The 20,257-nt window shown below is 35.5% G+C and overlaps 3 protein-coding genes and 1 pseudogene across 6 annotated transcripts; 2 read left to right on the top strand and 2 right to left on the bottom strand.

Moving 5' to 3' along the window:
* Positions 1 to 549: 549 nt before the first annotated feature.
* Positions 550 to 5,380, top strand: LOC126709118 (ammonium transporter 2 member 5-like; annotated as a pseudogene).
* Positions 5,381 to 7,315: 1,935 nt separating this feature from the next.
* LOC126709006 (guanine nucleotide-binding protein subunit gamma 1) lies at positions 7,316 to 11,228 on the top strand. Its single transcript, XM_050409071.1, has 4 exons — positions 7,316 to 7,781; positions 10,353 to 10,405; positions 10,708 to 10,752; positions 10,846 to 11,228. The coding sequence occupies exons 1-4, from the start codon at positions 7,635 to 7,637 to the stop codon at positions 10,928 to 10,930; spliced, it is 330 nt and encodes a 109-aa protein (XP_050265028.1). The 5' UTR covers positions 7,316 to 7,634; the 3' UTR covers positions 10,931 to 11,228.
* Positions 11,229 to 11,260: 32 nt separating this feature from the next.
* Positions 11,261 to 12,874, bottom strand: LOC126709005 (uncharacterized). 2 transcript variants are annotated; one of them, XM_050409069.1, is made up of 2 exons: positions 12,421 to 12,846; positions 11,261 to 11,850 (listed from the first exon to the last, which is right to left on the bottom strand). In XM_050409069.1, the coding sequence occupies exon 2, from the start codon at positions 11,825 to 11,827 to the stop codon at positions 11,420 to 11,422; it is 408 nt and encodes a 135-aa protein (XP_050265026.1). In that variant the 5' UTR covers positions 11,828 to 11,850; positions 12,421 to 12,846; the 3' UTR covers positions 11,261 to 11,419. The 2 variants fall into 2 exon arrangements, with proteins under 2 accessions (XP_050265026.1, XP_050265027.1); XM_050409070.1 differs by having other exon boundaries at positions 11,290 to 11,840; positions 12,421 to 12,874.
* A 1,586-nt stretch (positions 12,875 to 14,460) lies between these two features.
* On the bottom strand, positions 14,461 to 19,688 carry LOC126708972 (uncharacterized). Of its 3 annotated transcripts, XM_050409024.1 has the most exons (4): positions 19,287 to 19,688; positions 18,009 to 18,431; positions 15,336 to 15,575; positions 14,461 to 15,248 (listed from the first exon to the last, which is right to left on the bottom strand). In XM_050409024.1, exons 2-4 carry the CDS (start codon positions 18,405 to 18,407, stop codon positions 14,763 to 14,765), a joined length of 1,125 nt encoding a protein of 374 aa, XP_050264981.1. In that variant the 5' UTR covers positions 18,408 to 18,431; positions 19,287 to 19,688; the 3' UTR covers positions 14,461 to 14,762. The 3 variants fall into 3 exon arrangements, with proteins under 3 accessions (XP_050264981.1, XP_050264979.1, XP_050264980.1); XM_050409022.1 differs by having other exon boundaries at positions 14,461 to 15,575; positions 19,287 to 19,685; XM_050409023.1 differs by lacking the exon at positions 19,287 to 19,688 and adding an exon at positions 18,978 to 19,089 and having other exon boundaries at positions 14,461 to 15,575.
* Between the last annotated feature and the right edge of the window lie 569 nt (positions 19,689 to 20,257).

The raw sequence follows: 20,257 nt of genomic DNA, 5'->3' as shown, positions 1-20,257 counted from the left end.
CTAATGTAGATAATAAGCCGAAGTCCAAGTCCACAAAGATGCCTAGGCCACAACTACCACTACATATAAAATACTTTTACAGCTAATTGATTGGCTCTTAAAGCACAATTCCCTTAGGTACTATCAATCATAGGTCCAAAATTAAAAAGCTTCGCACCAGTTTGCGACGGGAATTCCAGTGCTCTAAACATCTAGATCTAGGATTCTCCGCCCAACAAACAGACACGTACAAAATCTATGAGTTTTTATGTATAAACTTAATGCCCTTGAAACTCTCAAACTTCCACTTTTAACCCTCGAAATCACAAAATGCTGTTACCCCAAAATATACTTTTCCAAGGACATTTCAGTAACTTCACAAATGTTGCACAATCTAATCTAGGACAAAATGTACATAATAAAAACATCACATAGAAAAAGACGTGGTACAGGACTATTACAGAAGGCATCAAAACCACTCTATATATACAAGCATTCATGTCCTTCACTTCCACCACCACATTCATCACCATTTTGTGCTCGAACCACCGTGTGGCAGACCCCAAAAAAATGGCTACCCCGCTCCCGTTAAACCTCAAAGTCGACGATGCAAGCCCTCACTGGCTGAACAAGGGTGACAACGCGTGGCAGCTCACTGCCACCACTTTGGTGGGCTTACAAAGTGTTCCGGGCCTTGTTATCCTCTACGGTAGCATAGTGAAAAATAAATGGGCCGTGAACTCGGCCTTCATGGCCCTTTACGCCTTTGGGGCCGTGCTTGTATGCTGGATGGGTTGGGGCTATCAAATGTCTTTTGGCAAGGCAGGCATCCATTTTATAGGCCGGCCCAATGTTGCCTTGGATGAAAAGTTTCTTTTGGACCAAACTTTTATTGGGTACTTGCCAAATGCAACAATGGTTTATTTCCAATTTGTGTTTGCAGCTATCACATTGATTTTGATTGCTGGGGCATTGCTTGGGAGAATGAATTTTTATGCATGGATGTTGTTTGTGCCACTTGGCTTGCCCTTACACTATTTGTGCGTTTAGCATATGGTCTCCAAATGGATGGTTGACAAAAATGGGCATTATTGATTACTCTATAGGCTTTGTTATTCACCTATTTTCTGGGGTGACTGATTTCACTGCAGCTTACTGGGTAATTACTAATTATCACATAATTATTTATTATTTTTTTTAAAAAAAATTTCATAGTAACTTTAGAAAAACAACCTTTTTTTTACCATTGTTGTTGTGGCAAGGTGTGATTAAAAAAAACATCATTTTTATATGACCTTACTAATAACTACTTTTCTTAGCACAAATCCTAGTACGCCACCATAAAAATTGTAAACAAGATTATAGACTTACTGATGTTTTTTTTGGAGCGACCTATGTTGAAATCACATTAGGACAATCATTATGAAATGGATTTATAGGTTTTAAATTCTATTGCATCTAAAAAAAAAAGTACCAGTATTTGTGGTTGGTCCTATCTTTTCTAACATGATAAGTCGAAAACAAGTGGGGAATTCAAACCCATATTTTCTTGAAGGGAAAGAGAAAAACCAGACAGGAAAACTGAGTCATAGCGTCCGTTTGGTTTGCGCGTCCACGTCCCCTGCGTTTGAGTTTTCAGCTTTTTTTTTTTAACCAACACCTATTGCACTGTTTATGGGACATGAATAGTGCAATCAGACATATGAACAGAAACAAAACTCAAACAGTAACTTTTTTATTATTTTCAGTTTTTAGCAAAATAAGCGGTATCCAAACGCACACTTAAAACTCTTGTGTAGAGACAATTATCATTGATCATAATTATTAGACAGCTTAGACTGGGTTTTTTTGGAATGTAATTTGAGTTAATAGATTTGCAACTGCGGTAACTCATCTTTTGCTAAGAGCATTCACAACAGTGGAGCTAAAAATTTAGCTATTTGACACCACAAAAAGTTACTTTATCTATTTTACCTAAACATATGCTACAGTAGTGGATTTATTTTAGCTTTCAACACAATAAAATAATATAAATATCACAATAAAATAAGATATCTACTACAATAAAATAATATTTCCACTATAATAAAATAATATTTCCACTACACATAATCATTGTATACAACCATCACAGCCACACACACAACCACAACCACCACCACCACCACCACCACCACAGCCCACAACAAAGAAAAAAAAAAAAAAATCAACCAAGCCCACACCCATTAGACCCACCAGGCAACACCCACACCCACTCGAGCCACCATCATGAACACACCAATCTACACACAAACCCACCCACACAGACACTGTATTGAACCCAGGGACCCACTCACGAACCACACTGACCCACCACAGCACACCAACCACACTACAATCCACCAACGCTGATGAATCCAACCGACGCCAACTATTCAACCACACCACAGCCCATTGATGTCGACGAACCCAGCCACCCACTGACGCCGATCTACCCACACAACCACAACCACCACCACACCACAGCCCACAGCAAGAGAAAAAAAAAAAAAAAAAAACCTAGTAAGGGTGAGATGGGTTGGTGGCATGGGTCTATGGCATGAGCCGATGGTGTGGGTCGGTAGCGTGGGAGTGGGCTGGCAATGGTGAGAGGAAGTTGAGAGATAGAGGTGAGAGTTGAGAGTTCCGAACAATAAAGAAAAGGAAAAAAGAAGAAAAAAAAAACAAATAAATAATATTTTAATAGGAAGTGAGAATTAAAAAAAAAAAAAAAAAAAAATTAGCTCTTAGCTACAGTAGCAATGAAGCTAAAAAAAAATAGCTTTTAACTCCATTGCTATATGGTTATTTTTTAGCTTCACTGCAACAGGTGTTCTAATATGTTCAGTTGAATTGTAAGCCCAACCTAGTTTCCTATTGTACATGAATGCTGCTGTCTCTTTTGATGCTTGTAACCTTTGTTTACAGATTACTGTAAGAACTTTGTCAGAGTAGGGAAGAAAAGGTTGCTATTTAAACTTTAAAGTTCATTTCCAAAGATAATTTGTTGAAAAAATCTTTATGTGTCAGGAAACTATGCAAAAAAAATAGGCAAAAGACAAAAGGAAAAACAATTATATATCCCATAAAAAAAAAAAATTATATATTAATAATAAATTATTGTGTCCAAAAAAAAAATATATATATAAAATGAATGAAGAAGAAAGTCCGAATGACCAGGAAAAAAATGAAATGATGCAGGTGGGGCCAAGGGCAGTAAAGGATAGAGAGAGGTTCCCACCAAACAACGTAATTCTGATGCTGGCAGGGGCAGGTTTACTTAGGATGGGATGGACTGGATTCAACGGTGGAGATCCTTATACTGTTAGCGTAGACGCATTTCTGGCCGTCCTTAACACACACGTCTGTACAGCCACTAGCTTGCTCACTTGGCTCCTTCTTGATATTCTTTTCTTTGGAAAACCTTCTGTGATCGGTGCCAGTGCCAAACAGGGCATGATCCCTGGTTTAGTCTGCATCACCCCAGCTGCAGGTAATATCTACTTTTCTTTCTTTATACATTTCACATTCCACAGTAGCCTCGTAGGATTCCTATAATTTTTCAACAAAATAATAGTATCAATAAATGAAATCCATGCAACAACGAGTAAATTTTTATATGTTTTTAGCATTCCTCTTTTTTCTTTTCGAGTACCCTAAAAGTAGTCGTCAAGGTAGAATTTTTAATGTAGCAAAATCGTTTTTTTTTTATTAAGTAAAGTCACTTTTAATAGTTGTTAAATTTCTTCTTCCATGTAGATATGACTTATTTTATTCTCTTTAACGATGGGGCTGATATTATAAACAAAATGGTAAAAAGATTTGCAAATTGTGCACTTACCAAGGTTATAATTCTCGAGTAGGAATAATCATAAGAGGAGCAAATATATAGTATTATTGTGTGTCAACATCTCAATATTTATACTAGCAATGATGCATAGACAGTAGAACCAAGTTTTGGACAATGTAATGTCTTCTCTCACCCGGACGAGTTCACTTTGCTTTAACCTTCCTTGCTACTGTTTAGTGTTTTGTTGATTTTGATAATTCAGTGGACGTTAGTCTCAACTTGTACCTAACACTTTGTTGGCTGAGTTTAGAATCTTCTTTATATATAAATATTATATATTCTAGTTGTACATAGTGGAATCCTAGTAGAAACAAGTTTGGACAAGATAATAGAATGGTCTTTTCTTTTGGGCCCTCAGTCCATATATGATTCTCTTTTTTGAACCAGCTTGAGATGTTGTTACATTCTCAGTTATTATGTACCTAACTCAATAATTTTGTACAGGAGTGGTGCAAGGTTGGGCAGCCATTATAATGGGAATCATGTCAGGAAGCATTCCATGGTACACCATGATGGTCCTCCACAAAAGAATTGGGCTCCTAAAATAAGTAGATGACACAATGGCAGTTTTCCACACACATGCTGTGGCTGGAAGCCTAGGTGGCATTCTCGCAGGCGTGTTTGCTGAGCCTAAGCTCTGCCGCCTCTTCTACTTAGTAGATGATTGGGAACATTATGTAGGTTTTTTCTATGGTCTTCATGATGGCAACCCCAGATCTGGGGTCAAGCAATTGTGTATTCACTATTCAACTCTTAGGAATTGTGTTTGTAGTTGTACTCAATATTGTTACAACTAGCATAATTTGTAATTTGGTTGGTTTAGTGGTTCCACTTAGACTGTCTGAGGAAGAGTCGCAAACTGGGGATGATGCAATTCATGGAGAGGAAGCCTATGCATTGTGGTGGTGAGAAGGAGAGGTTTGCGAATTCTAAGCTTAACTTAACCTATGGTGACAATTTCCCTACAAAAGGTGAAGTTCAAATGACTTGACTTGCCTTCTGCACTGCTTGTTTAATGAGAAAAATGTGGGGAAAGGATAGGGCTTTGAGGCTGTGATGGGAGTGTGGAAAAAAGTTTCTTCTGCCTTCTTTTTCTTTTATTTTGTTTTTTGTTTTGTTTTTTTTTATTTGTTTTTTTTTTTTTTGGTAATTTATGGGAGAATTATTGACATGGGTTTGGCAAAAAAATGACTTTTATGTAGTCATCTTTGTAATAAGATCATTATTGACATGGACTCAAAATAAAATGTCTCTATACTCAAGATGCAAGGCTGTTATCAATGCATTAAAATACTAGACAAATTAGAAGAATGAATATGTGATCAAGTTTAGACGTGTTACATCGGTGTCACATTTAGCAATACAATACACTCAAGAGGGGCAAGTCAAGAGCAACTTGGCCAGAGTGTGGTCATTGTACTTGTCCTGGTCAGACTCATTTCATCCATCCATTTAATGTCTCGACTTGGTCTGCTTAGATTGTAATAAGAAAAGTCCAAATATATTATTGGGTATGTAACATGCGATGGGAAGGACAGTTATATTATTCCCTAGCAGCATACATTCAACATTTGGATATATATTCTATTTATTCTCTTTGCTGAATCATTTTCTAATGTAAAGTGAATGAAAACTATGCTTGTTAATTTATTTCCCCAAAACATGTGGCAGTGACAATGATTAATAAAATGGGAATTGTGATTGCTTTGGGCACTTTGATTGAAGGGTATTAGTTGTGGTAGGCCAATCTGGACCCAGAAATAACTTTTGAATAGAGGGGATTGAGATTTTTTTATAAGAATATTTTTTGTTTCTTGGATGAATGATTAGAGGGGCATGAGTATTAATATTAACACTGGAGATGTTCATATGGAAAGAATAGAAAGGAAGCAATGACTAGTGAAAGGCACTCTGATAGTGGGAATGAAATAACATTAAAAAGGCACTTTCTGTACAAAAAACGGCATCCTTGTGTTTGCCAGTTGCCACCACTAGAGAAAGTGGATGACATTTTGATTTACAACATTTTCCAGAAATCTAAAACAAAAAAGGGTGGCATGACAAGAGTACTTATAGTGTTTTTTTTCTTTTTTCTTTTTTTTTCAATGGCTAGTAAGTAGTGAGAGTTCCAGTAAGTAATTATTCTTCTTTTGCCGATTAAGTTGAAGGAGATTATTAGATGAATAGATGAACTACTCGTTAATCTCTCTAATCCTAATGAATGTCAAATAACTCATCCTTTCCTTTAAACTATCAATTCTTGATCTAATTAAGTAAAACTTAATTACAAGGTTCTAATACAATACAGGGCTCTCTTGTGTTAGTTGGCAGAGGATTTCTCTCTTCCTAATCGGACATGTAAAAGTCAAGTTGCGGGTTAATCCTCAACTTGACTGCCACTAATTGGCGTGTTACTTGAGAATTATCAAGTAAATGACAATTCATTCCCTTGAAGTTGAAGTTTGTAGATGAATGACATTCTTTCTCTTGAGGAATGTATAGTTAATAGTAGTTTTTTAACAATGGAATATTTATACAAACTTGGACGGAGAGTTTCTTTCCATAAAACATTGGAAGGTACGTGTGGCTTCAAGAGAAGTCAAGGGAGATTGGTGTAATTTATATTATAAAGTATAATTGAAAAGGGAAGGTTGATAAGAAAAGCGATTTTTAAAAGCAACCGAGATGGTATATTATAAATGGTGTATAATAAAAATATAATCATTAGTAAATTTATGTGAAAGTGATATCGAATCAATTAAAACTAATTACTTTAATAAATGTGCAAAAAATGTAATGAAAATTTTTGTGTTTTTTCTTTTTTAAAAAACATTTCATTTTTTACCACTCCAAAGAGGTGACAAGATGGAAACAAGTTTTACTCGTTTTGTCTCATCTAGAATGTTTTGTGTGTATATAGAAATATAATTTATTTATTAATATACAATATATTTTTTTTATTCTATTTATAATTTATATATATATTCTACTATCATCCCCAAAACATTTGTTCTTCTCTCTACCACTCTCATAACTCTCTCTCTCTCTCTCATTTATTTTTCATCTCTACCTTACTAAGGTGGAAGACACTTCATTATAGATAACAAAACCGTCAAACCGTCCACCCTTGTACCTATCTTGCTCTTATTCTGAGTGGGTTTTAGGTGGGGAATAAGATAGAACAATCCTAATCCGAACTTGTCTTGCTTTTTTAACTATTATGTTCTATAGTGGGTCCATAGGATAATTAATAACAATTTATCAACTCAACATTTTACTAGTTTATTTTATTACTTTTTAAAGAAATTTTATTTTAGGTGTTATAATTATTATTTTTTGGTCCGGTTAACGGATTAATAAACTATTTTATGAAAATTTTGATAATATTTTCACAAGAGTTAAAAAAAAAAAAAAATTTAAAAATAATTATATTTTTCATAATCTAAAAAAAAAAAAAAAAATCTAAACTAATGCCTTTGAGGCATCCTTAACATTACTCTTGTTTTTTATTTGTGGAAGAGGAAACTAAGACCAAAAGTAGGGACAGAAATCACAAAATAAAACTCAGATCTACAAGGTTTAGAGAGAGATAGGGGTATATACTATATATATATAAATATAAAATAAAGTAAACGTTAATGTTTGTTGAAACTGGAGACTGGAGACTGGAGACTGGGAATGAAAACAATGGGCAGGTGGGTTTCGGGATGAGCTAAGCTAGCTAGCGTAGTGTTTGTGTTGTGTGACTTGTGAGCTTGGATTGGATTGGAGGAAGAGGAAGTAAGTAATGGCGTCTGAAACGGCTTCGTCGGTGGACGAAGTAGCCGTTGCTTCATCACCAGTAGCAGTAGGTGTAGGAGGAACTGATAACAGAGGCAGGCATCGGATTCTCGCTGAACTCAAGCGCGTCGAGCAAGATTCCAGATTTTTAGAGGTGTCACTTTCTTCTTCATTATTATTGTTGCTGTTTTAGCTTTGTTGGGTTTGGTTTTGAACTGGGTTTTGATGCATTTCCTTGTGTGACTATGATATTTTTGGTATTACTGCTTGTTTTGCTATGATGCTTGGAGATTTTTTTTTTGGGGGGGGGGGGGGGGGGGGGGGTTGTGGAGGGGTTTGTTTTAATGGGTAGTTTTGTTTCTTAGTAAATTGTTCATTGGAAAAAGAAAGACCCCATTTTGTTTGTTTTGGTGTTAGGAGGTACTAAAAGATTAGGGGAAAAAGTAAAAGGAAAGAACTTTACACTTTGTTTAAAGAAGGGAAAAATGGTGTCTTTTAAAGAAATGGAGTGGAAAGCTCGGTTTGGGTGGAGGATAGGATGAAGGAAATGATGGTGATATTGCTTGAAATTGATTCAATTACAATTGGATTTCTTCCTTTTTAAGACTTGTGTGATCTTTATTTTGTGTGAGGTAAGATTTGAACAAAGCCCTATACCAATTACTAAATTACCATGACCAACCTGAGCAAATCCTGCCACTTGGGGCTTGATGTCTCAAGTGGTAAGGGGTGGGCTGGAATTGCAGTGGATCTCTAGGTTCAAATCTTACTATGGTTGGTGGAACTAGTGCTGCCAGTCTACTTGTAAGCTTTTCTGAATGTTTATATGGTATTAATTTGAGAATTTGTGTAGAGTAGCTGTGGCTGTCAGTTCATGTGTGAGATTAGCCAAAATAGGCAGCTTGCCTGGCCACTGGCTCTTTGATTGGAGCAATGGCTTTAGGAGAAGATGGCTAAAAGAAATTGCCCATTAACCCAGGTTTTTTGGGTACAAAATAGATGCATAAGCAAAACAAACAAAACTAAAGAATGTATGTTAGACTTAGACAGGTGATCATCATAAGTATATAGCTTGGCTGGTTGCACTGAACCAACAAGAAAGGTTTTTTCTTTATATGATATCTCACCGAAATCATACTGCTTGAGCCTGTCAGATGCACCAGACCCATAGAGTGTATGATTTTTTAATAACTGGTACATTGTTCCCTAAAGCTCAATCAAAGGTGTTCATTGAACATCCATGCAATATTATGGAGCATCAGAACAATTATGTTGTGGCTCCTGAATGTGGGATGACTGAACCTTTTTTTCTGTCACTATTGTTTTAGTTAAGCTGATAGGATGTGCAAAGCAGTTAAGTGATTGATCTTATCAATTTTCTGTGTCTGTATAACACATTGGGGCACACTTCAATTACTAACTTAAATTTTGCTTAGATGAGAGCACTTAAACTTGTGTTCTGAGGTGTTGGCAATGTTAAACTTTGGGATAAGAGGAGTTGTAAGTAATATTTGAGCGCACTGTGTGGTGTAATGTCACAACCTCATGGCATAAGCCCCTCAGGGCCAAATTAAGTTACTGAATAAAAAAGTCTGTTTTTTCTCTTCTGTAAGTTCCAATTTATAGTAAATGCTCTTGATTTTCTTCATACCCTTAGTCATTAATGCTATCTGATTTTTAGACTTTTGAATAGTCCCTATCTGGATTTTTAGACTTTCGAATAGTTCCAAGTTATACTCTTTATTCAAAAAAAAAGAAAGTAAATGCTCTTTATTTTCTTCATGTCCTTAGTCATTGATGCTATCAGATTGTTAGACTTCTGAATAGTCCCTATCTGGTTTTCTATATAATAATATATGCAGGAAAGGCTCTGCTGAATATGTTTAGGTCTTGTTTTGTAGCACTGTTAGATCATTAAAAAATGTGTTTCTTGAACATTTATTGGTCTTGTTCTAGATATATTTTGCACTTCTCCAGCAATCTTATGTATAATATCTAGTCTGAACTGTTCTTCATGTTCTATCAATATCTGTTTATACACTGCGCACAAATAGTGAAATTGTGAACAAAGGCTGTATGCCATGGGTACGTCCTCTTTTACAGTGACAATGCTTGCCAGTGATAAAGCAGTCCATTGAATTCTAGTACTTAGAAAAGCTATGATATTCATTATTATGGCAAAAGGGCTACAATATTCTGTTGAACTGTCTTAAAGTTTCCCTATTCTAATATCAGGGTGGGCTTATGTTTTCAAAAAACTCATCTGCACAGTGAATTTTTAGAACAGATTTGAAAAACTAAAATAATAAAAACAGCAAACCAAACACCATCTGGGATACCTTTTTTTTTTTTTTTTTTTTTTTTTTTTTTAAATGGCTACCAAACAGCCCGTTTGTCTGAATTAGAAATTCTAACCATCTTATCTTTGTGGAGCTATAGGTTACTGTTTGGGGCTTACGTACCCTCATACGTATATATGCGCACATGCTTTGGTAGTATCTTTCAACTTACAAAAGAGACCAAAAGTAAAAGCCTTTATAGTTTGCTCTATTCATGCATATTAGATATTGCTCTTGCAGATGGCAATGCAGTTTAGAACTATCTTTCTTATTTCTGCATTTTCAAGCTAACTTCAGCATAAGTCACTGTTGCGTTGTGCACTTGATTTCAATTTACATTTTATTCCTGATTTATGTTACCTGGTTTTTGCATGAATTGTTTCCAGGAAGAGTTAGAAGAGCTTCAAAGAACAGAAAATGTCTCAACATTATGTGAGGAGTAAGTATAAGAATCAATTCTTTTGAAAGGAAAAAAAAAAGGATTGAATATAAGCAGTTTGCAAAATAGGCTGGTGAAGAGGAGATAGCATATTCTTTTCAGTGCAACAGGCTATAAACATGGTGGTGAAATTTCTTGTTTTGGTTGACTCGTTTCAATTACCATTTACTGAAGAGCATATCTTCAATATTTTGCCAGCCCATTCTGTTAATTAAACACCTATAGCATGATTTATAAGCTCATAAACTGACTGGCAATTTTTTATTTTGTATGATAATCTGTTTTTTGTGGTTGGCTCTCAGATTGTTGCGCAATATTGAAGTCATACCTGATCCACTGCTCCCACTGTAAGTTCTGCAAACCTTATTCCACTGTCTTACATACATACTACTCTTAGTTTGATATCCGAATGCATAGTCATCAATTTATTTTTATTACAGAACAAATGGCCCCCTGAACCAGTTATGGGATCGATGGTTTGAAGGACCCCAGGATTCACAAGGTTGCAGGTGCTGGATTCTTTGATTAAAAGCAATCTAACATTCATTGCCATTTGTTGCGAGAGGCTTCAAGATGTGTACTTGAGAGAATTGTTCAAAAGTTACTGCACAGTTCTTATTTTAGCAAATGTTTGATCAAAATTTTCACGACGTCTGAGATTGAAATTTGTAGGTTGATCATACTGCATGTATAATTTACAATTTATTCATATAAAGTTTGTAAATGAAAAGTACCTAGTCTTGAAATTCTGTGATTTGAAACTGTTTGGGATGGTATATAAAGTTCCAGTTCTTCAAGTTCAAAGAGCTGAATGAGCTACAAATCAAGGCAGTTTCAGTGTTTCACTTTCTATAATTTTCAAATTCTACTATGCATCATTGATATATTGCTCAAAGGGATGTGAAACATGTAAGAAATAAATATTGTGTTAAGCAAATGCCATTGGTCTCACCATTTATGGTGACCTTAATTGTAGTAAGGAGGACTATTCCATGAAAGCAAAAGGCTCAACAACTAAGGTATTGGTGGGAAAATGCGTGAATATGGCGAAATAACAGTCTTCTGCACAAACTTAGATTGACTTGGGTCATGAACCCATTCGATCTCGCTCATGTTGGGTGTCTCAACATACGCCATAGTGAATTCTCCCACCTTCTCTACCTTCCCTCTCTTGCCTGCCCTCAGTGCCCATTTTTTCCGGTTGTAAGAGAAAATTCCATCAGTCAGGTGGATAATATCACCCGGTTCAAAAGCATCACACTCATTACCCCAGAACTGGAAGTGAACTGCAGCTGTCTCATCAGCCACAAGTGCCAAGCATGTCTTATTTTGCCCTTCCAATGTCTTGTGTTTGTTCAGAAGTATGAACTGTGTGTTTATGTCATTCTTGGCTGCAGGTACAATGTCTTTAAGAGAGAGCATCCTTGCTTTCTAACTGCAACAACCTAAAAAATCAAAGTGAGAACTCCTGGTTGGCTTCATTTCAAATTATTTCATACCCAAGCTTTTCTCAACAAGAATTTATAGCAATTAACACTTATCATTCAAATGAGCAATAGATGTTCATATGGGCAGCAAGAAACTTGGATGTTGAGTCAAGAAAATGATGATCGAAAAAAATTCTATGAAGCAAAATGATTTAATCTTTTCCTGGGCATGTACTCACTCGGGATAAAATTATAAAATATTATTATTTGCACTTGGTGCTTGCTTATTATTGTGTCAGTGAAAGCATGAAAAATACTTGAGCACAAAGAAGAAAGCATGAAAAATCAACATGGTTTAGCCAACAATGTTTTACAAGAACATCAATTTAGCTCTAGCTAAAATAGTAGGATCAGTTTATTATGATGACAATTAACAACAAAAGGGCAGGTTATTACAAGCAATTTGATACTAGTAATTCATTGGGTCATTTTTTCGAACAGTTAGCATGCACACCCATAAAAAGATTGCAACTTATGAAATAGCGAAACTGTAAATTTTAGTTTGAATAAAGAGAGAGTGATTCATACAATTTGTTGAGTCTCTTCCAAGGTATATTGGACACCGGTTGAGGCAATCTCCAATTGGGGTCGAAATGCGAACCTTATTTAACTACTTTTTCTTATGGTAGGTCCGTGGGAATTTACAGCTTAGGTACCCGCTAAAAAAGCACTATAAACGGCAGTCATATAACTTGAGAGGTTGAAAACGCCAGGTCGTTTGGGATTCTGGGTATCAGTGACGTTGAGGGTTTTGATGATAAATGTCACGTGATCTCTGTGTCTGGGATAAATTTAAAGGGTGTGACTATGGATTTGTTTTCTGCTCAGATATAAAATTCTACTATGTACTGAAGACTTGAATCTCGACCTTTACTATGTTATATGGACGCGCGCGGTGGTTTGGGTGGATTTTTCTTTTTACTTCCTATGATGAGACTATTTTTCTAATGTTTGATAAAATTTGTCATATTGAAATACCAAAACTCGGTGTATTATACTGGCAGGTAGTTAAATGCTAAAAGTTGTCTAATATGATTTGTAATGGGCAATGGGCTTGGCCTCTAGTGATATCAGACCAATTTCAATCTTAATCAAGTTTCAATTTCCTTCATTTCCCCCTTCTTTTTTGCGTACCAAACATTAAACTCAGGAATTTCTTTATTACAACCCCGTACACAATGACATGGTGGGCATATTTCAATGTTTTTAATGATGGGCTGATTTAACGCAATTGCATTTTGGAAGGCTTAAATTTCACTATACTACAGAGCATACAGTGTGGAATGACGATAAACTTTAAAGGCCATTCAAATTATTTTGACACTTAGTTGGAAAAGGTTTATATATATTGATAGTTTTTTTCTTTTCTTTTTTTTTTCTTTTTTTGAGAAAGTATATATATTGATAGTTGAGATGGTGGATTTGAGCTACAAGACTTATGTTGTTGGAAAATGCTTGCTTCATATTTAGCAAAGCATTTATGGTCTGTTTGGATAGGTGCAATTCATTGAAAAGGAAGAGGACGAAGCATGAAGCGCATTGAAGACATCTCTGGCACAGTAATTAAGAGAAAGAAGAAGACCGTTATGAGAAATTAGCCGTTGGTGTTGCGCACCGTTTTGTGAGAAATCTCTTCTGCATTTTGTGGGTCAAATGAGTGTAATAGAAATATCTCAGGTTTTTAAAACAAAACGCACCATTCAGAATTGTAGCAATGCGTGTTGTGGGTCATGAACAATACACGCATGCCCAGTATTTTATTTAAATGGTGCATTCAGCCAAATGTTTATGCGTTTTTTCTAAAGTTGCTGCGTTTATCTTCGTGGGCACTGTAGCCATGGGTCCCATTGTTTAAAATGCAAACACATACGTGATTAGATTTCAGTGCAATCCAAACTCACTTTTTTGAAGTGTAATTATTTTTTGAACTTCTTTCTTAATGCGCCTTTTTCAAACATTCTCAATTTAGGCATATTTAGTGTGCGTTTGGATTGGGACGAAAAATTAAAATTATTTTACTATTCAATTTATTTTTGCTATTATTCATAAACCCCACTGCACTTTTTGGTACTATTCATGAACTTCACTGTACTATTTCAACTAATTTTTATCTTTATTTACAGTACTTTCAGCAATAAGTTTTTAGTTTCAGCAAAATAAGCAGTATCTAAACACACCCATTGGCCTTGTCATGATGAGTTTGTTGAATTCTAGAAGGTTAATGGTTTGAATCCAAACGGTTCTAATGAATGGCTTCCCACATTCGATATCCCAGAACAATATTGTACAATTCGTGCAGTACAATGCTTTCTCAGCCAGACATTTCATTGTAATTCCATTGTTGTTTATGAAAGGATAACAAACAATTGCCTCACGTATAGTGGAAACTGCTAAAATCTATGTTACCTCTAAAGTACAAATTATATGATTTTGAGACAGAGATTTACCTCTGTAAAACCAGTAGCTACTGGCAAATACTGAACAGTAAGGAGGATTAACTGAACAAAATCTAAAATCATTAGATATTGGCAAAATATATCTTGCAGTGAAATGTCAAACTCAGCAATCAAGACGTAATCAAGTAAAGCTTGAAGAATATCAATTGGAAACGTATTACAGCCTAATATACAGAAAGGAGAGAAAAATTGTTAACTTTACAACTATAAGAACTGGATTTATGTCTAGAGGCAGTTTCTAAAACCAAAAGTCAATTCCTCTCGAAAAGCTAAAAAGCTACACAGATTTACAATGGAAAAGCTCACCTAAAATACTCGTGAAGTTATTTGAGAAATGGCTGGATTGTCTGTTACCAATTCTATGGCCATTGAGTTTCAGCTCATAGCAGGACAAATGACTGATAATGGCAACTGTTAACCAACTTGAGTGGATAAAAGGTGCCGAAGCTGGAGTAAATGTTCTTCATTTGAAATGTGAAGTGAGAGGCGAAGATTTGTTAAGAGGGACTCTTGCTCCCAGCTAAGGGGACCTGAAGCATACAGTGCCTGCACAGTTGAGTTATAAGCTTGAAGCTCTAGTTTATGGACATCAACTTCCAGTTTGTGTCTAGGAGATGGGGGTGAGTTTCTTTTGCTGACCAAAGGTGGAAATGACGACTCAGCATCAGAGTTGTCGAGAATAATTTCCACATGGTCTCCTGAATTTTCACCAGGATAGTCATCGTCAGCATTCAAACTACAGCTAGCAATAGAGCATTGGTCGCTACCCTCACTAAACAAAGGCAGTATGCTAGTATTATGTATCCAATTGTTTGTTTCTTTTTTCATTTTGGCATCCATCTCAATAGATTTATTCCTGGATTTCTCATCCACCCGTACTTTTGGAGAAGGATCATCTACCTGCATAAAGAAGCAATGATTTCTCATAAGGGGCTGGTCACATCTTCTGGCACTGGGGCTTGATTTTCTTTTCTTGCAGCTTCTTACCCTTGGGTCCTCAGAGGATGGTGGTTCATAACAATGGATATGACTTCTCTTTGAGGTTCTCGCAGGGAGACACATTTCATTATGGTTATGCTTGTCTTTAAGATGTTTCTTTGCATCTGCTACTCTTAAATGAATTCCTTGACGAAGAATAGCTTGTGGTGGAGCCCTACAAATCAAGCTTCCAGTTTGTTCTGAATAATCTTGCGTGTGATTGTTCCCAGTCTGTTTATTTTCTGTAAACTGTAAGCACACATGCTTAGATGTCAGAAACTGTACTAAGTCCCACAAACCAGCAAAATAAAGAAGTTAACTAGATATTGTGACGAGATAGCAAGCAACTATTGATCCTTGAGAACTACAGAATTATTGAAAATTTCTGCTGAAGCCAACAGGAGCAATGTGCTCCATCTGAGAATACTTCTCCCACATTGGTAGCAGTTATTTGGGCCTGTTCTCATTCATCTAACATAGGGAATAATAGGATTTCAAATCCTAGAAGTATGATGTAGATAGCAAGAACAGCTTGCTCCAAGCCAATTTGAAGCAAATCTTTATGAAACTTGTTCAAAAAGGATTGTAACATTTCAAATTTTTTAAACACGTATTCCTTTTCCTTCCATATTATGAGTATGATATTAACATATCAGCAATTAATGCTAAGCGCATAAACACTTCCAGCCAGATAATATATGTAAAAAACAACAGAGTGAAATTGATGTCACAAAAGGGACCTAATTGTTTGCAGATATCATGTGACAGTACACATAAAAATTTGTCAATAAGAAGTGAGATAGCATCCAAGTCTCAAGGGTGAAAGCACAAACAGATTGTTATATCAATAAAGATTACAGGCACAGACTTATTTCCTCTTTAAATCAAAATACTTTCAATAAATTATATTTAGTAAATTAGTGATGTAAGAAGAAGAATATATTCTACAACAGTTGACAACTCCTTTTCTTCTTTTTTCAAAAATCTCAAGGAAATGATATGTTGTCATTGGAAGTTTGTTGATCCTTAACTTAGGTTGTTTCATCAACTTATACAGGGATTAGTAGGCACAAAATAAATGATAATCTTCAAATCTAAGTTAGTACATTGAGATACCCAAACATAGTATGGGATATATGCCAATTTGGCAACATTGAAATTATAGTAAGCTGTGCATAAATGTTAAGGGATGTTTGTATTCATTAATTAGAATACAAATCTCATGTAACAATTACTAAGAATACTCATTCAAGCTGCACAAAAGCAATTTTCTAGAGCAAGAGTAAGATAACTCCACTCCAAAACTAAATAGGGGTGGCGTGAGGGATACACCCAAATCTCATTTAGTTGGGTTGGGATAGGTTGTGCGCTCCTATGGCAAATGGTGGTTTAGGGATGAGGAATATTGCTACCATCAATAAAACATTATTGGGGAAATGGCTGTGGCAGTTTGGGGTTGAGGAGACAAGGCTTTGGAGGTGAGTCATGGCTATGAAATTTGGGGAAGAATGGGGGGATGGACGTCTAAGTTGGGTAGGGGTTCTCATGGTTGTGGTCTTTGGAGGAGTATTAGAATGGAATGGGAAGCTTTTAGCCCCTACACTCAGTTTGAGGTTGGGGTGGGGAATTGGGTGGGGTTTTGGCACGATTGTTGGTGTGGTGACCAACCTCTCAAAGTGTTTTCCCAGTATTGTATGAGGTTGCCATTGATAAGGAGGCATCCATGCAATCTTTACTGGTGAGGCAGCAGCTAGGGGAGGGGAGGAGTTGGGACCTGATGCTCTTCATGATTTTAACGATTGGGGAGTTGGATTCAGTGGAGGTTTTCTACATATTCTGGAATCTAATAGCCCTACTACTGAGGGTGGGGACCGTGTGAAGTGGAAGTTGAAGAAAAAAATGGGGACTTTGATATACATTCTTCTTATTATGTGTTAAGAGGGTCTTCCTCTATCATCTTTCCTTGGAAAGGTATTTGGGGGGTTAAAGTCCCTAGGAAAGTGTCCTTTTTTATTTGAACAATGGCATGGGGGAAGATACTTACTGGAGACAATCTGAGGAGAAAAGGTTTATCTATTGTGGGTTAGTGTTGTATGTGGAGGACCATCTTTTGATTCATCATGCAAAGGCTTATCAGTTGTGGTGTTTTGTCTTTAGATCATTTAGGGTTTCTTAGGTTTTACCAAAAAGGGTGCTACACTCGTTTGACATTTGAAATTTGACATCGTCATATTTTATGTGGTTTATTTGGAGGGAGCATAATAACCACACATTTGAGGATGTGGAGAGTTTTGAGAATCAGCTTCTTACCTCGTTCATCAGCACTTTGTTTGATTGGTCTTGAGCTCAGGGACTCACATCTAGTGATTCCCTTCCAACGTATATAGACTCTTCTTTCTTGTACATAGATTTTTCAGTTTTTATTTATTTTCTTTGTACTTTTTGGCTGTTTCATGCAAAGTCTTTTATTAATAAAATTGTTCTTACTTATCTGGAAAAAAAAAATAGTATACAAGTAAATGTTTAGAACATATGCATGCCAAAAAAGATGATAAGAAGAACCCAAAGAAAAACAGTGAAAGAGGAGAACCAAGGGCAAACCAACAGTAAACAGAAAAAGATGCAGCTAATGATACAGAACTGAAAAGGCATTTTATATAAAACTTGAAAAATGTCCCCTACCTTCCCAACCACTGACCACTTATTGTTATGCCAAGCTTGTCGAATCCTTAGATTAGATTTGTGAAACTCTCTCAGCTGAATGGACCCAAACAACCTCACAACAAAATGAACATTCTTCAGTACCTTGACAATCTTTGCAACCCTCCAACATTGAATATCAAACACCTCTGCTATATCACCAACCTTCCATCCTTCCCCCTTCTCAATTGGAGGCCGAGGCCTAACATCCTCCCCATGCACTCTCTCCACAACTGGCTCTCCTTTGTTGTTTATTACTCCCTTGTACCTAACAATGCAGTTATTGCCATCTGCTGAAGCTACTATGCCGGGAAACCAGCAGCCACAAGGATCGTTTTCTTTCTTTAACACCTCCACCAAATTCCCCTCCTTGAACCTCATTTTTATTTTCTATCTAGCTTGAAACTGAAAAATCCAAACAAAATAAGTAAATAAACTATGGGAACCGTATAAGAATTTGGAACATTCTTAAGCAAGTATATGACTCAAAATAAAGATTCTACTATACCCACCCACCACCAAAAAAAACCCAGGAAGTTCAATTTTGCTAAAGAAGATTGATGGATCCACAAGGTTTTTGAGCTTCTAAAGCAGTGAAAAAGATTTGAATTTTTATATTGCTTTCCATTTTTACATGTTGAATCATTTCATAAGGTCAAAAATAGTTAATCCTAAAGAACTTTCTACCATAAGGGAGTATAGCAACCGACACAAACAAGAAACATCACGATTTCCAAAGTCCAAACAAATTAGCAACAAAAAGAACTAAACTTCCAACATTCTATGCCATTATAGGAACTCAAAACTGAGATCTATGCATTCAAACTCTTTCCTTTAATTAACACAAAGATTCTATGCCAAAATTAGACAAGAAACAAAACGAGGACAGCAGAAATCTAATCCGATAGAAGAAATAAGTCTTTGTAACTTCAAAGATATTGCACAGTATACCTTTTTTTTTCATCATCATCATCTTCTTCTTCTTCTTTATTTGGAAGTATTACTCAAAAAAAAATTACAAAAAAAAAAAAAATCAAAACTACTTCACTAAAAAAAAAAAAAAAAAAAAAAAAACCACCTACCCATAACATAAAACTTTGCAATTATATTAAAGAGCTTGTGAAACTAAGATATCAAACAAAGTCAAAATGACCCACTTCAGATTTTGGACTGAAAAACATAGTCATCAAGGCAGAATTCATGAAAACAAAGAAGGTAAAAAAATTTACTTTTTGAGAAATTAAATTGAAAGGGACTGACCTGGGAGTGAAGGTTGAAAACGAATGGGACAAAGCCTGTTCTTGCTGTGCTCATGACCACAACTTCTTTACACAGAATGGTTTTTGTTGTGTGTGTGTGTGCTCTCTTTTATTTATTTATTTTTAATTTTTAGATAATCAAAATTTCCAGCAAGTTAAAAACCCAATTGCAGTTTGGTATTATCACGTAATTGTCTCTCACATAAAACATTTGACATAGTTACCAAAGAAGTAATTGTATCCTACATGAACTTGTAAATGGAACATCAATATCCAATACGATATCTTCCGCTTTAGTTGCGTTTTGGACAAACCTATGTAACCTTAAATCTATATTGATGGTGATTAATGGAGATGATTGATAACGGACCCAACTCATACCAGAGCTGACCCAGTTATAATATATTTCAATAAATTTAGTCACATTATAGCACTAAGGTAACAAGAATGACATGTTCCACGTCCTCCCCGTCTCAAAGAGGTGATGGTTGATGGGCCGAAAATGGGTTTTGCTAGTCTTATCTTAAATATGGATATACATGTACTCATAGCTCGATATCTCAACTAACAGTAGTTGTTTTAACTCTCTTCTTTTAGTATCACACATCTTTGACGTGATGGTCACTTTATAAATACAAAATTTTTATAAAGTAAAAGATAAGAATCAGAATTCAAATTTTCAAGAGAAAGTTTCACACACATATATAATTAGATTAAATTAGAATAAAATTCTATCTTGTAGCTAAAAAAAACTCTCATTTTTTTCAACTATTGAATTATTATATTTTCTTTTGGTACCTCTCATTTCTATAATTTCTTTTATATATTTTATTTCCATCTCAAACCATTAGAGGGTTGCACTTTATACATTACTTACTAGAGTTTGCTATATATTTTAATTTTCTTTATTAATCCTTGGTTAATTTATAAAGGGGAAGGAAAAAATATATATATATATGACAAAGTGTGATT

The sequence above is a fragment of the Quercus robur genome, chromosome 12 (assembly GCF_932294415.1).
Source record: "Quercus robur chromosome 12, dhQueRobu3.1, whole genome shotgun sequence".
Classification (NCBI taxonomy): Eukaryota; Viridiplantae; Streptophyta; class Magnoliopsida; order Fagales; family Fagaceae; genus Quercus; species Quercus robur.
This window is presented reverse-complemented; position numbering and strand designations above follow the sequence as displayed.

Coding starts and splice junctions, on each gene's coding strand:
- LOC126709006 (XM_050409071.1), top strand. CDS start 7,635: ATGGCGTCTGAAACGGCTTCGTCGGTGGACGAAGTAGCCGTTGCTTCA. Junction 7,782..10,352: donor AAGATTCCAGATTTTTAGAG/GTGTCACTTTCT, acceptor AATTGTTTCCAG/GAAGAGTTAGAAGAGCTTCA. Junction 10,406..10,707: donor GTCTCAACATTATGTGAGGA/GTAAGTATAAGA, acceptor GTTGGCTCTCAG/ATTGTTGCGCAATATTGAAG.
- LOC126709005 (XM_050409070.1), bottom strand. CDS start 11,827: ATGCTCTCTCTTAAAGACATTGTACCTGCAGCCAAGAATGACATAAAC.
- LOC126708972 (XM_050409022.1), bottom strand. CDS start 18,407: ATGAGGTTCAAGGAGGGGAATTTGGTGGAGGTGTTAAAGAAAGAAAAC. Junction 15,576..18,008: donor AGTGGTCAGTGGTTGGGAAG/GTAGGGGACATT, acceptor GTGTGCTTACAG/TTTACAGAAAATAAACAGAC.